General features: G+C 33.3%; 1 protein-coding gene across 2 annotated transcripts; it reads left to right on the top strand.

Moving 5' to 3' along the window:
• The first annotated feature begins 3,088 nt into the window (after window positions 1-3,088).
• Window positions 3,089-11,224, top strand: LOC127702667 (uncharacterized). 2 transcript variants are annotated; one of them, XM_052206957.1, is made up of 2 exons: window positions 3,089-3,162; window positions 7,584-11,224. In XM_052206957.1, exon 2 carries the CDS (start codon window positions 7,638-7,640, stop codon window positions 11,145-11,147), a length of 3,510 nt encoding a protein of 1,169 aa, XP_052062917.1. In that variant the 5' UTR covers window positions 3,089-3,162; window positions 7,584-7,637; the 3' UTR covers window positions 11,148-11,224. The 2 variants fall into 2 exon arrangements, with proteins under 2 accessions (XP_052062917.1, XP_052062918.1); XM_052206958.1 differs by having other exon boundaries at window positions 7,631-11,224.
• Window positions 11,225-17,258: the final 6,034 nt, after the last annotated feature.

Raw genomic sequence — 17,258 nt, forward strand, 5'->3', positions numbered from 1 at the left:
AGAACCACTAATTAAGGCCCGGTCGGAAAGAACATACAAGAAAGTAGTACATATTTTAAACAAAATAGTTCCTACGCATAGCTGTATCTTTGTCAATAGGTGGAATATTTGGGTAGTTTTGGTATCAAATGAAAGCTTAGGGACTTGGAATCACTGTAGAACCCTTGTTGAAAGTTTCTTTTGAATAATAAAGAAGTATATACAATTTTAATAGGAGGGCACATTTGCCCTGTTGTTCAGATCAGAAGTACCTGTTTTTGTACTATCAAACTTCCGGGAACCAGTACGCTCTAATATGCAATTAAAGGTATGTTGAATTTTTCAGCACAAGTCAGGATAAGGTATAGTTTTGACATGAAATAACTGCTACTTCATTTGAACTTAAGACAAAGTAGCCATTAATGCTTGAAATTGCAGAATTTAACATTGAAAGCAATGGGGCTATGAATTAGTGGTTTTATACCTATTCCTGAAAGGCATGTCAAATTCTATTTTTAGAAAGCATACCCTTTACAATGAAAATTAGTCACATTTGTTGTCAGTAATCATGTTTCATTATTTTTTTTATGTAACAATTATGTTGGTGTCAAATTACAACCCTCAAATTGCTACAATAAGGTATTTCAGCCTTTTTTGATCATTAAGCATGCACACAGTTAAGATTTTACCTGAAGTTTAAATTTTTGCATTTCCTAAGACTGAAACCAATGAAACATGTATATTATGAGTAGTTAATAGTATAAATATTGCTTTTGGTCAAATTATCTAGTGAGTGTTCATGTTTTATTGGGTTTCTTATTGAATCATTTATTACAAATGAAATTAATGTTTACTTATATAGGATTTCCAAAATCTCACTTGAAATGCATTTTATAACCAGTTTAGCAAGTTCTCTAGCTGGGAGATACATAAATTGCTCTTGTTGATCCATGTTTATACATAAAAGTATGGTTTTTACCAAATCACTCTCCTTTTTCAACATGTAGAAAAAAGGGGGGTCAAAATTATCTATTATTTTTTTATGTTTGGACCACTGTATTTATATTCAAGGAAGAATCTTTGATAAAAATAAGACAAATATGTAAGGACACTGTTATTTGAGTAGATATTAACAAATAAGAACTGGTAAAAATTGAAAAAGTGTCATATCTGTCACTATAAGTATCCATATGGAATTTTCTTTGTATAACGCATATGTTACTACCAGTCCAATTTGAGCTTGAATTCAGTGATATTTTGTTTTGACTAAAGCTTTATGTGTTTTTCTATGCTAGAAATAGATTATAGAAGGAAATGAAGTCAAGCAGAAGTCAATATAACAAGTTAGGTGCTGTTATAGGTATAGAACCACTAATTAAGGCCCGGTCGGAAAGAACATACAAGAAAGTAGTACATATTTTAAACAAAATAGTTCCTACGCATAGCTGTATCTTTGTCAATAGGTGGAATATTTGGGTAGTTTTGGTATCAAATGAAAGCTTAGGGACTTGGAATCACTGTAGAACCCTTGTTGAAAGTTTCTTTTGAATAATAAAGAAGTATATACAATTTTAATAGGAGGGCACATTTGCCCTGTTGTTCAGATCAGAAGTACCTGTTTTTGTACTATCAAACTTCCGGGAACCAGTACGCTCTAATATGCAATTAAAGGTATGTTGAATTTTTCAGCACAAGTCAGGATAAGGTATAGTTTTGACATGAAATAACTGCTACTTCATTTGAACTTAAGACAAAGTAGCCATTAATGCTTGAAATTGCAGAATTTAACATTGAAAGCAATGGGGCTATGAATTAGTGGTTTTATACCTTATAGAACACATGAGCTGCGTCGGATAGAAATAGACCTTATGCAAGTGCACGTAAACATGTACATGTACAAGACTTTGATCGCTATTGGAACATTCAAATACGAAATAAAAGATGAATTTTGTAGGGTTCTTGTATCAACCAGGAACATATATATTGATACTCAATTTTCAAACAGTTACAGTCTTTGCATACAGATTTTTTCAACCGGAAATATGTTAACAGATGTTTTGATATTCATTTGTAGAAGTTCGATTTCTATCCGTCGCAGCTCACATCATATGTTGCAACTCTTCGCAGACCAATACTCCATAGATGTGACACGCAATTAGTATTTGTTCATAAAAGACTGGGCAACTTCCATCGATAATGGGAAACAGATAGATGTCAAACTCGACTTTGAAAGGTCCTTTGATTAAACACCACATGAACTTCTAAAATAGACCAACACACATGAAACTGGAAAAAAACTCGTTCTTTATGAAGAGGGCCAATGCGAGGTTGAAAATGATTGCAATTCAAGAACAATAGCGGTGCTCTCAAAAGTCCAGCATTACATGGGACCTATTTTATTTTGAGTAAACATCAACATACCTGAAAATATACAATGTCACCAGATATAACACATCAATGCATGATTGCAAAATAATATATAATTATATATAACGACGGGAGAACAAAGATAAACGTGTGAATTGGGCAAAAACATTGGGCATGAGATTCATACTGGCCAAATGTAATATGTTGACACTCAGCTTTACTGAATTATCAGACTATGAGAAAATGAGAAAATCAACAATTCGCTTTCATTGTTTTAGTCTCTTACAGTTTTTCAATGGCGTTGTCATTCTCTCTCGACTCATGAGTGTTGAATGTCCCCTTATGATCTTCCGCCTCTTTTTTTTATACACAATATGGCGAACTTTTGTTCTTCGCTGTCTTACACATGCTAACACATGGATATATATAGAGTCCAAAAATATATTTCGCATGAACCATTGAAATAAATGCTGCGTTACGAATTTTGTAAATAAATACAAATAAAATTTAAAACAACTTTCAGAATTTAAAATGAGTTTTAAAAATAGCTAATGTTCCACAAATTGATGATTGTCCCTTTCATATTTAAATTGCTTTAACAACAATTTATTATTTCTTGTTAATCAAGTAAATGAGTAAATATAACACCAACTATGAACACCGTACTGTTTTTAATGATAAAGATTTAAAAAAAAATATTTAAAGAATGAGCTTATTTATCGGTTGGGCACTCTTCCTGTATTGATATTTGAATTCACTTCCTTATCATAAATGAGTCATCTGTTCCTTTTATGGAAATTTACAAGAACAAAACAGGTAAGTACATTACTATGCCTGCAAATTGGATTATTCGATTTTGTAATTGACATATTAAAGTTCCATCAATCCCTGGTCGTGTCTGTTAATATTTTCTTTAATTAAATATACGTGGTACCGAAGACTTTAGGTACACGTAGACTGGATTGTCCTTTCTATTTTTTCCATCATTTCAATTTCATGTTTTGCTAATAATAGCCATTTAGTAACTTATAATGTTTTAGATCTGACTTAGATCTGTTAGAGTGCATGCAATCTAAGTCTCTTTCATCTTGAAATAGTATTAAACATTTGACTTTTCTATCCCTTACACAAGTACTCCCCATTCCAAACTAAAAGACAAATTGAAAGAATTGTTCCTGTTTTATTTCATAAAAAAATGGCCAATGTAGATACAAGTATCTTGTTTTAGGGAGGGATAAATCTTACTTTGTAAATAAAAATTGTTACGTTTGGAGATGTTGTTTTTGTCGAGCCTGCTACTTTTGTCGCAGAAAGCTCGACATAGGGATAGTGATCCGGCGGCGGCGGCGGTGGCGGCGGCGGCGTTAGCTAACTACTTAAAAGCTTTATATTTTAGAAGGTGGAAAATCTGGATGCTTCATACTTTGTATATGGATGCCTCATGTTACAAAGTTTCCGTCAGTCACATGTCCAATGTCCTTGACCTCATTTTCATGGTTCAGTGACTACTTGAAAAAAAAGTTCAGATTTTTTGTAATGTTAAATTCTCTCTTATTATAAGTAATAGGATAACTATATTTGGTATGTGCGTACCTTGCAAGGTCCTCATGCCCGTCAGACAGTTTTCATTTGACCTTACTCATTTCATGGATCAGTGAACAAGGTTAAGTTTTGGTGGTCAAGTCCATATCTCAGATACTATAAGCAATAGGTCTAGTATATTCGGTGTATGGAAGGACTGTAAGGTGTACATGTCCAACTGGCAGGTGTCATCTGACCTTGACCTCATTTTCATGGTTCAGTGGTTATAGTTAAGTTTTTGTGTTTTGGCCTGTTTTTCTTATACTGTATGCAATAGCTCTACTATATTTGGTGTATGGGATGATTGTAACGTGTACATGTCTAGCTGGCAGGTGTCATCTGACCTTGACCTCATTTTCATGGTTCAGTGGTTATAGTTAAGTTTTTGAGTTTTGGTCTGTTTTTCTTATACTGTATAAAATAGGTCTACTATATTTGGTGTATAGAATGATTGTGAGGTGTACACGTCTAGCTGGCAGGTGTCATCTGACCTTGACCTTATTTTCATGGTTCAGTGGTCAAAGTTAAGTTTTTGAGTTTTGGTCTTTTTTGTAATACTGTATGCAATAGGTCTACTATATTTGGTGTATGGAATGATTGTAAGGTGTACATGTCTAGCTGGCAGGTGTCATCTGACCTTGACCTCATTTTCATGGTTCAGTGGTCAAAGTTAAGTTTTTGAGTTTTGGTCTTTTTTTCTAATACTATATGCAATAGTTCAACTATATTTGGTGTATGGAAATATTTTATGATCTATATGTCAGTCACGCAGGTTTTATTTGACCTTGACCTCATTTTCAAGGTTCATTGCTCAGTGTTAAGTTTTTGCGTTTTGGTCTGTTTTTCTTAAACTATAAGCAATAGGTCAACTATATTTGTTGTATGGAAGAATTGTTAGCTGTACATGCCTGCCTAGCATGGTTCATCTGACCTTGACCTCATTTTCATGGTTCATTGGTCAATGTTTAGTTTACTTGGTTAATGTTAAGTTTATGTGACAGCTGTAATAAAGCTTTATATTTAGGACTATCAACATAATATCAATGATTAGTAAAGAAGGCGAGACATTTCAGCGTGTGCACTCTTGTTCATCAAACAATCGACATGTTCATGGAAACTAATTGAGTCCCCTTTTTACCGACCTGTTTCTTTATTCATATGAGGCTGATTTTATACATGAGCTTCTCAGGAAGAATATAAGAGGCTAGCATTATCATTTAACTTTACGTTCCGCTATAAAGATGATGTCCTCTCACTAAATAATTCAAATTTTGGTGACTATGTTGAACGCATCTATCTGATTGAACTTGAAATAAAGGATACAACAGATACAGCTAAGTCTGCCTCATATCTTGACTTACATCTAAAAATTGACAATGAGGGTCGGTTGAGAACAAAACCTTGCGACAAAAGAGACATGGTTTCTGCTTTCAAATTGTGAGCTTTCCATTTCGAGCAACGCCTGCATATGGGGTATATATCTCCCAGTTGAAACGACATTCCAGACTTAGCATTTCCGATCATGACGACGGATATGTTCCAACTGTCGTAACCCCAATCCCGTCCTCAGTAGGATCTTCTTACCCTTTCCGGAGCACATGAGATCACCCCCGGTTTGTGTTGATGTTTGTGTTGCTTAGTCTTTAGTTTTCTATGTTGTGTATGTGTACTGTTGTTTGTCTTTTGGTCGTTTTTCGGTTTTTGCAATGTTAAATGCCTTTGTCTATATGCCTATTTGTTTTTCTTTGTTGGCATATTTGTTTGTTTTTTAGTGATTAAGACTATAATACAATGTTGACTGCTGTATCCCTATTATTGACTTTTTTACTATTATGTCTGTTTGTTTTGTTCACACATCGTTGTCAATATAAAGGAATTTTATGCGACTGTCATACAAGTAAGAGGTTTAGCTAGCTATAAAACCAGGTTTAATCCATCATTTTCTACATAAGAAAATGCCTGTACCAAGTCAGGAATATGATAGTTGTTATTCATTTGTTTGATGTGTTTGAGCTTTTGGTTTTGCCATTTGCTTAGGGACTTTCCGTTTAGAATTTTCCTCGGAGTTCGGTATTTCTGTTATTTTACTTTTTGTCAATTTGTTTTCGACTTTGAGTTTGAATGTCCCTTTGGTATTTTTCGCCTCTATTAATGAAAGTCATTGGTGTATGTAAATCTTTCATCTAACTGCATAGATGGGATTTTTGTTTTGGTTTTAATCGAAAAAGACGTCAATACAATACCACTTACGGTTGTAAGACAAAATGTGGGTTGGTAGGGGGTTCTTTCTGTAGGACTGTCTGTCACGCATTCATTCTCCACATTTTGTCTTACAACCGAAGAATGTTTGTTTCTTTGCATCGCTACCGTTTTTAGTTTCCGATTAAGTCCATTTCAGAATTAATGCAAAATAACTTACCTTAAATAATGCTTTGTTGACATTTACGTTGTTCAAATATTTCTGTTTCTGATTTTTGGTGTAAATGTATAGTAACTATGACAGGTTTCAGATATATAATTTTTCTATTTAAATCCATGGACTTCAGTTTCAAGCAGAATATGAGGTTCTGTCTATTCTAGTCATACTTCATTTATATGGTTGATTTTTTTCTAATAAAGCCTGTTTATAAAAAAAAGTACTTACACTATACCATTGATAGAATTGAGAACGGAAACGGGGAATGTGTAAAAGAGACAACAACCCGACCAAAGAGCAGAAAACAGCCCAAGGCCACCAATTGGTCTTTAACGTAACGACACATTCCCGCACCCGCAGCTGTCCTGGGTTTATTTTTAATGTGTAATTTTTAAAACACGGACCCTTTTACCCACAAACATCGACCAACAAGTATATTGAAAAAACAAGCTATACAGAAAACTAAATATTGATCAACACAAACCCCATCCAAAAACCAAGGTGAATTCAGGTGCTCCATGTAATCAGTTCCTACTCCACTAATGGCTGTCATGGCTACGACAAGCAGCAATCACGTGTTAATTCGACTTCTATAAACGAGTAAGGAAAGACGGGATTGTGGCAACGATAGATGGAACAAATTCATGATCATCGTTGACACACAAAATGTATAGGCAATCAAGCCATAGTGGTGCTCATAAATCTTTGGAATCGATAACTTCAACTCCTTATTTCATAAGCTTCTTTATGAGCAGTTATTCTCTATCATGATAATCTTTGAGAAACATAAGCTTTAGAATATCGTATCATCTAGAAATTATATGCCGCATATGCAGGTGTTACTGGAATGATGCTAGATGAAATTGAAAATTCACAATAGTTTAGAATCGACCTTTTTATAAGGTAAAAACAGCTGTATTCGTTATATAAATTAAAGTTTCTATTAAATTAAAACAAATAGAGGACAATAGCTATCGTATTTATTCAATGGGACAGTTCATCTTCCAAGAATTTAGATACCCTGACCAAAACCAACTTATTCTCGTAATAGTAAAAAAATCAGTCTAACACTGAAAGAGAAAATTAAATTTTCATAGCAATATAAAATTAGAATTGTGCAAAACATTAAAAAAAAAAGAACTGAAAAATCGATATATAATATATGAATTATTTTACATTACAAGATAGTTTTGATCCTGTATATATTCAATTTCTGTTTACGGTGAAATTTTTTTTGCAGACCTCTCTCAGCCATTATGTATATGGTCTAAACTTGTGTATCTTCAGGTGAATAATGGATTGGACTAAAGAATTATCGATGTTCGTAAAAGAAGGCAATCGCGAAAAGGTGAAAATATTGTTAGAAACAGTATACGTAGATAATTTTGAAGTGTCCAGCGAACACCTTTTACTCTTGGCAATTGACAACAATGACGTTAGTATGGTCCTGCTCCTGATGGATTCCAAATTGCATTTTAACACCAAAAACGTTCAAATCGATCCAGTACGTCATGCTACCCGAAATTCGGCTGTGAATGCAGATGTATTGGAAGCATTAATTCATTCAAATCTGGATATCAATGCTAAAGATTCGCATGGCATGAATGCTTTACATCTGGCAGCACAGTTTAATTTTGAAGAAAAGCTGGTGGTTTTATCACAGTGTCAATATCTTAGTACAAATGAAGTGGACTATTCTGGTAGGAATGCACTACATCATTTGATTGAAACTACATGCTTTGATAATATGGATCAGTTTAAAAGATGTGCCATGTTACTGATTGAGAAAGGTGTTAACATCAATGTACAAGACCAAATGGGGGAGACGCCTCTTCATAAAGTTTTCCAAAACTACTGTAATTTCATCCCTAGAATTCTGTCATTCTTCCTTCAAAATGCAAAGGATATAAATCACGAATTGAAAGACAACCAGGGATATACTGTTTTCCATATTATGGTTTCAAACACAAATGAAAGCATAAAGGAACAGACAAACTTTGCCGAATTAATTGAAAACAAGGACAAAATGATTAGAGACTTCTTGATTGGTAGATTTACTTCTGTTGAACCTGTTGTATTGGTACGCCTGTTAAACGAACTAAATAACAATGGCAATTCTGCATTTGAAACTTATGCAGACGGCGAACAATTTACAATGGAAACCATTTATTGCATGATCAAGAGAGGGGCTGATGTAAATAACAAAGATAGTCTTGGTAGCACTCCACTCATGAAAGCTGCTCTGAGAGAACGCGACGAACTTGTTGACGTTTTTTTAAGAGCAGGTGCAGATGTGAACATAACAGACATCTTTGGACAAACTGTTTTGTTTAGAGTACGAACCATACACTCATTTGAAAGTCTATGTGAATATGGCGTACAACTTAACGTGAAAGATAAGTTTGGTCGTTCTCCCCTTACAAACAACTGTTTATACACTCCAATAGGATTTCCACCTATGGGAATGACTTTGCAATCTAATTTAGCAATACATCCTCCACTGGCAACATTTTTTCTGGATCACGGCGTAGATGTAAATATTGTAGACAGATATGGATCCTCTCTGTTGCATTATGCGGCGTGGTATTCTGATTTTAATATGATACAGGTTTTGCTTGAAAACGGTGCAAGGAAAGATCTAGTCGACAGACATGGATACACGCCATATGATCTTGCCATTCATCATGGTAACTGTGAAGTATTCCAACTGTTAGAAAATGATCATAATCATGTCGTCAATATGGATACTTCAGAAAAACGAAAAATATATGAGAAGAGTGCTGCCTATGTACGGTCTATTATTCATCATCAGGAAGTAAACAATATGCAGCAAACATTGAAATGTGTTGGAATAGATGATAATGCAGAAGATTTATTACAACTGTTGATGTCGTCACCCAGAACAGGTTTTACTGATAATTTATGTGATACATCAAAAATAAAGTCTGATGTCCATGAACTCATGACCAGAATCGCTAATGTTATTGGTGAAATGGATGGACGATTCCAGTGCACTATATTTCCAACCGGAAGTTCAGCAGAAGGTTCTCAAATAGGTGATCCGGTCGAAATGGATTTTGTTTTCTGTTTATCATACTTTAACCGTCAATGCGAGGTTATTCAAACAGATGATCTGCTAGAAACTGGATTTGCTATTTTGAAATTAAAAAATTATCACAAAGGTCACGATCTGGTATCGTTCGTTGATGAAAACGATGTATTACAATCTAACATTGTTCGCGAGAGATTTCAAGATCTCACAACCAGTGCAGTGAATAGGGCGGACATTTGGTCTTCCGAGCACATTTATTTCGACGGACTTCTGGGATTTCCGGAAGACAAACCAATAATCAATCTTAGAATTCAGTGGTATGGAGCTGTTGCTAAATGCATAAGCATAAGCATCGATATTGTTCCTGCAATTCATAAACCAAACTGGATTGCGCGAGATATCGACCATAGCTTTATGGAGCTGCTTATTCCGAAGGTAAAGGAGGCAGGATTCTTTCTACTGTTTCATTTACCTCATGCGACCACTACTTTGAAGCCATGTTATGTTAGGATATCGAGTGCTCCAGCTGAGGTTGAGATTATAAAGACGATACCAGACTTGCTAAGAGAGAGTTTTTCTCTTTCTAAAATATTAAAAAGTTGGCACTTTTGTCCTCTTGTTCAATTTAGTGATGACGAAGATGACAGCTCTACTGACACAGAATCTTTTGAGGACGAAAATAATGATGACAACGATGGTTCCGATGAAAGTGGTAGTTTTAAACCAACAACAAAGAAAACTAAACAGCTACGACACTGTATAATATCCCAAATTAGTAAAGATCAAATTGGCGTAGGTGAAAAATCATCAGATAATACTAGTAACAGCGAAAATGCGTTGGAAATTCAGAAAGCAGCTGGATGGATAGTATCTCTTGATGAAACACATGTTATCAGAAAAATATTCTTACCAAAGGAAAATAAAGCTGAGCATATTGAAAAAATTTTCGGAAAATATGCAAAACAACCGTCTCCTGAAATGACTGTTGATAATCATATTGAAAGTCGCACGTTGTTTATATCAAAAGAGGATCAGCCTACAACAAGCAGGAGAAATCTGGATTGTAACGAACAAATCGCAAATATAAAAGATATTCAAAATAAAAATTTAAGTGAAAACTCAGTTTTGACAGCTTGCACGAGTTCAAAATGTGGTAAACAGCAAATTAACAGCAATAATAGCACAGGGAAAAAGTTCGAATCACAAGAAACGGGAGAAAACGGTGTCTTAAAATCTGATATCGTGTCATTACAAATGACAGACGAAAGCAATGAAACTCAGAGTGAGTATAACGTCCATTCAACTAATTTAGCAAACAAAGAAGAAATTTTAGAAAAAGTAGAAAGTTGTTCAGAATCGGAAATTTCACAAGATGAAAGTTCGTCGACGTTTGAAGATGATTTTGTTGGAGGAGATGTTGTACAAGCAAAGGACGAAATTTCAAGTTATATGCTGAAAAACTGTATATTTTATACAATCGTACTAATTCGAGAAACTAAATTAAAGGACTTGAGTCACATTAAAGTCACAACAATAATTTATGAAACCCTTTTGAAAGCCGCGAAGTCCAAACAATTACCATCATACTTTATGCCATACATTGATATTTTCTCATATGTTGATACACATATTCGCAAAATGTCTTCAAGTAGAGCAGAAAGAGAACTCAAAAAACATTGTGCAAGAATTGAAACATTTTGTAGGGTTATTCTTGGAATTCTTTCTCAAAGAAACAAGCAAAGTTATAATTAGTTTCGATGTGCTTGTCTATATGCATGTATTCACACCTTTCCAAGTAAATAGTTGTCACAGTTTTGTGTCAAGTTTTACATGTAGTCTTTACAAGTTATTTTTACAGTCCTACATCTAGTACTAGTCTATCAAGTTGTGAAGAATATTTTGTTTCTTTTCTTAAAATCAAAAAGAAGTACAAAGTTATGTAACGCGAGGGTACCCAAATTGCAACTATTTTGACAGTTTGTTCATCCTCGTTTATTTAAGAAACAGAATATAGTTTTCATTCTGTGTTTATTTTGTAAATTTATCCTTATTTGCTATACAATTACAGAAATTAAATTTTGAATCCATATTGAATCATAGAAATAATACGTTTGAACAGACCTCCTAACGATTGAAGATACTGTAATGAGGAGTACCTTAATTGCATACATTCGAAAAAAATTGAAATTTTTCACCACATTTTTGTAACAATTTGACATTAGTCCATGCTCAATATGAATTTTGTTAGAAATAGATGCCTTTGACGTATTTTAATTGCTCTTTTTTTAAATGCCAACTCCTTTTGAACGTAATTGATTGAATACTCCATCTGTTGATATATAATGTGACCACGTACTGTGTATTTTAAGTATATTAAGCTATGTTGAAACACGTGTATCCTAACAAATGATAACAATACGAATTTTTAGTCTGTAGAAAACTTATAAGATTCACGTCGCTGTTTTTCTAAATAATAGGCGCAAATCGGTTACTGACTGCAATTCGGGTACGGTGACGTTACATATCAAAAGCAAACACGCAGTACAATTCGAGAGAAGACTGATACTTCGTCCGAAATCCCCATCAATACAATCTAGGCTTGATTAAAATCAAGTGTCTACACAGACGAATTACAAACGGAATAGACAAACAGGCCGCTTCTGCACAAAAATATAAGTCTTTTTCAGACCCTTTTCCATGTTTTTACTTTATTGACGACGGTCAGCACTATTGGTTGTTTTACTTTTTACGTGAACCCCGGGGTTCTCGCCTATATATTGGTGAGTTTTGTAAGCTTCTATGGGCCACTCGGATGTCTCCGAAAACAAGATTCTCGGAACCTCTCGAAAATTTTCGATCATTTATACAGGTAGTTATCTATGTCTTTGATACGGTCCTCTATGGATAGGCTACCATGTGACATTGTATATTTTAACAATCAACGATCGGATAGTAAAAAGAAAATAAAGACTAGGTTGCATTCAAAAAATCATTTATATGTTAGAACCTATTTGCGTTTTGACAAAACATATGTGTTTTAATAATGTGAATGTTTGTTCAATATCAAATATATTAATGATAACGCAATTATACAATTAATGCTTTGAGACGGTCCCTGTACGCGTTGTGTGTGTAGTATTTAATACAACGTGCTGTTATGCATTGTGACAATAAACCTGGGAATATTTTATTAATATATAATGTCCCAGAATAAACTGATTATTTCTTAACGTTTATCACGTGATATTTTGAATTCAATCATAGCCTGGGAAAATGTCGGAAAGCATGAAGAAAATTAACAAAACGATATTACTTTTATAAATATTTATCTTAGGTCGGAAACACAGTGGTCGGAAAGCAGAAAGATAATTAAACATTTTGTTACAAAAGGATTTTTCTGTCAAAAATATTTAATTTCATTAATAGATACTACCAGACCAAGAGAATATTCATTAACATTATTAAGTTTAAACTGGGGGAAAAAATCAATCTACTAAACTCAAAATCGTTAACTTTTTTTCTAACTTTTTTTAATTTTCCCGCATCTGCGCAGAAATCGTTTCCGGTATCGTTTATCTCGGAATTTGAGTAAACTATTATGGGGATGTGCCTTATAACAATAAGCAAATCAATAAAACTAAAAATCAATACAAAAATCAACATACTAATGAAATCATATCGTTTCTTTGTTTACATTGAAAATGACGTCACAACTAAAATCCCTAACAGGACCAACATCGGAAACGTTTCCGTATTTCCTTTAAATTTCCTTTTTAACAGATTCTGGAGTTAAAATATGCTTGAACCAAAAAAGTCACCTTTCACAGGTAACACATGCCTCATATTAGAATATAATTAAAAATATATGTGCATTATGTCCAATAGGTTGAACAGTCTTACATTTATGAAAATTATATGCAACATATGAGCACCAATGACCAGGGATGCGTACAAATAAGTTAGTTTTTAAATTTTAAACGGAAGTGAATGAAAAATACTTACATGGTTTCAATTCACAAGGATTTTAAATCCGAGCATCTCACAAAAAACGAAATCAATATTTTACAATAATCATAACATAATTTAATCACTACGTTAATTATTTTATACTGTTTTAGTATGGATCTATAAGTCTCTCATTGCCATTTAATCCGGAATTTGTGTGAACGCAAACCGAGAGTGTGCGTGTGAACAGGGTTATATAAAATGTGAATGAACCAAGACGTGTTGGATAGCTGGTCAACACAATAAATACAATTTTCAAAATCTAAATCTTTGCACTATGATACGATTTTGAAAATTGTGTTCATTGTGTTGACCAGCTATCCTACACATCTTGGTTCATTTACATTATATATCACCCTGTTCACACGCACACTATCGGTTCGCGTTCACACAAATTCCGGATTAAATGGCAATGAATCCGGAGTCAAAACACTTGAGGTAGGTAGTTTGACATCCGAATTTAACTATTAAACAATAGATTTGAGCCTAGATTAATATATGTGATGACGCAAATGCGTATTCCTATCCAGAGTATCAGTGCGAATGCTTTCTATTTACTATTTCTTTCGCAAAATAATCACGTACATGCATAAATATTAATTTCACTCTATTATGTGAATTTTTGCCTTTCTTAACTAAATTCAGGATACGGCAGTAAGAGCTTGACATGTGACTTTCAAGCATGGTCATCATTACTTAAGGTATTCTGACCTCTAGCGGTTTCTCTTTTTTTTTGAGTGACTGTTCCATAATAAACTTTGACATTTTCGAAGTGCTAAGGATTTTCTACCCCAGGAATAGATTACCTTAGATGTATTCCGCAAAACTTTTGTTTCGAAATTTTGGGTCCTCAATTCCTTTCAACTTCGTATTTTATTTGGCCTTTTTTAACTTTTATATTCGAGCGTCACTGATGAGTCTTTGTAGATTGAACTCGCGTTTGGCGTGCAAAATTTTAATCCTGGTATCTTTTTACATCTACATATCTTTTTACATAAATTGGTTCTTTTGAGAGTATAATCAGGTATTCTTAATACTTCTGAAAATAAGATATTCTTCAAAACCAAGTTTTCCTGTAGAATATTTGGATTGATTCAAGTATCTTCAGGAAATCCTTAAAATTTTAGATGTTTTATGAGACCAAAATAATTGTCTGTATAAAAGAGGTACCAATGAAGCTGGTTTGTTACTCTCAAGAAAAATATACGAAACCTTCTTATAAGTTGCATGTCACTGGGTTTCACTTCACATGGAAATTGGACTTTAAATTTATCTATACAACATCTACCATGAGTACAGACCGCTTCAATAACGAGTATACGAATAATTGAAGGCATCCAGGAAACAAAATAAGAAGATATAATAGATAAAATAAATGCATCCAGGTTATAAAGCAAACTGAGTGCTTAAATGTATATTGCGATTGGTTTGTGCAATTTGCATTAGACATCCGATTTGCAGAAACTGGGATTTGCGATAGGATTATGAAAAAAGATGTATACTCCCAAGTTATACATAAAATAGTCAAGCCTTAAAATGTAAATTCAAATAGTAGCTGTATATATACAATTTTCTATTCACAACTATCCAACATTGCTTTCAACTGACTTGTGCAAGAATCTACAAACAATTACATATTTCTAATAAAGGTGTTTAACATCATCATTATCTTATTCTATTCACTGTCAATTATTTCAGTTCAAAAGCAAACAAAAATTCAGCAACAATTGGTGAAGCCAGTCAGCGATCTCGTGTTCACGTATTGCTTTTCTTTTTTTTAAAGAAAGTAACTTGTTTTATTTATTGCATATATATGCAATTTATCCAGCTGTGTTTCCACACAATATTCTATACTAGTAATTGAAGATATTGGTATCAATTTTTACTGTAGACACGATACATTCGTGGTTGAAAACGATTGACCAAATATTATATGTAATAACATTAACGATACAAAGTTACTGCACTTTTATGTGCATGCTCTCTCTTCAGTTATGCTTGAGGTATAACCTATATACAAAATGTATATGGATTTTATGATGAAAGTATAAAATTAAGAAAATGTCTTCAATAATGAGCAAAACGCATACCACGTAGCAAGTTAAAAAGGCCCCGACATAATAAAATTTGAATCAATTCAAACGAAAAAAGTTGATGTAAAAAAACCCAACAATAAACGGAAAACTAATATGATATACAGCAACAAACGACAACTATTGAATTTCAAACTAGCTGAGCTGGGACAGGTACATACAAAATATGGCGGAGTAAACATGTTTGTGGGCGCACAACCTTCCCCAAAACATCGGACAGTGGTATAACATTACAACATAAGAACTAACTGTAAAAATCAGTTAGAAATGGCTTGACTCATCAGATCGATACAAAGCACACAACAACAACAAAAATAGCAAAAAGACTAAAGACACAAAGTACCTTTTTGACAGTCCTTGCAATTACTGAAAGTAAGTTAAAAGCCAATAACAGCAAGTAATAATAATTAAATCTTTGTTTAGTAAAAAGCTGATGAAATCTATTTTTTTTTAAACATGATAGTAGTGCTTTCTCCCAAAAATACAAGTACCACAGCTATAGAACGAAAATTCTGAAAATTCTTAAAATTGGAAGTAATTCTTCATAGTACCGATCATTGTATCAAAATTTTCACAAAGATTCGTTCAAATTTAGGAAACTATTTCTGTAAATCTGGTAAATCATAATTTAATTCGTTCATCATCGACGTGAGCATAAAAATCTATAGAATAGGGTATCAGTATAATAAAGATGAACCGATTTCGAATTCATACGTTAAAAATTGTATGCTGGAACTTGTAATAGAGGAACCACTGGTTAAATCCTTGGCATATAACATAAGCTCACTCTTTTAATATTTGGACCTTTCTCTAGACAGTCTTCTCATAAAAATAGGAAAACACTGGTAACTTTTGACGCTTGAATAGTGATATATAACGAGATTACTGTTCCTCATATATGACTGACTGATCCATGACATACTTAGCATTATAGCTATCAAAAATTGTTTATAGGCTTCTATGACAAATAGGCTTTACGCTTCTGGTGAAACTTTATCTAAAGCCAAAGTGTTTGAACGTAGTACTTTAATTTAACTAAGAAATGTATAATAAGTTCTCTTTCTGCAATATTTACCTAATTCTTCTACATCTTCAAAATAGTGCCTTTTCCCCTCTCCCTTATTTTCTTCAATTTCTATCATAATTCTTTAGTTCCAACTATTATCAATGAATTTATAGAGTTATATTAGAGTAAAATATTTTCTCCAAACATTTTTTTATGTGGTTGATTGACAAAAGGAAATTATTTAAGGTGCATAGACATTTTTAGGTCTCAAGTATGTACATTTAACCAAGAAGAATATATGTTTAACACGGCGGTACAGATGTTTAACAACGATTTTTTTTATAAAAAGTACACCAGTTTATAAATGGATATATTCATTGAAAATTTGCATTTCATATTTATTTCGAATATTTGACATAATACATATACCATATACACGGTTTTGTCTACATGCATTTTTCATACATATACCTTATAAGACGTGTGTAAAAAAGTTATTTCTCTAATTTTTGTGCTATTTTCACATTTCTTGATCGGTGTGAGAAAAATATTTCTCCTCACTAGTGAAATATTTGTTCTCGTCAAATGATTGGTCGAAATTTAATTACAACGTCAGATTTTCTTGGGTTTCTTCTGAATTTCCCTATTGTGACGTTATGAAAAAAGGCGACCAAACCTGATGACGTCACATATAAAGAACACAACTTTCTGCAAATCTTTGAAAAGGATAAAAATCATTAAGAGAAACAGATTTCACCA

Source organism: Mytilus californianus, unplaced genomic scaffold (genome assembly GCF_021869535.1).
Source record: "Mytilus californianus isolate M0D057914Y unplaced genomic scaffold, xbMytCali1.0.p SCAF_5, whole genome shotgun sequence".
NCBI lineage: Eukaryota > Metazoa > Mollusca > Bivalvia > Mytilida > Mytilidae > Mytilus > Mytilus californianus.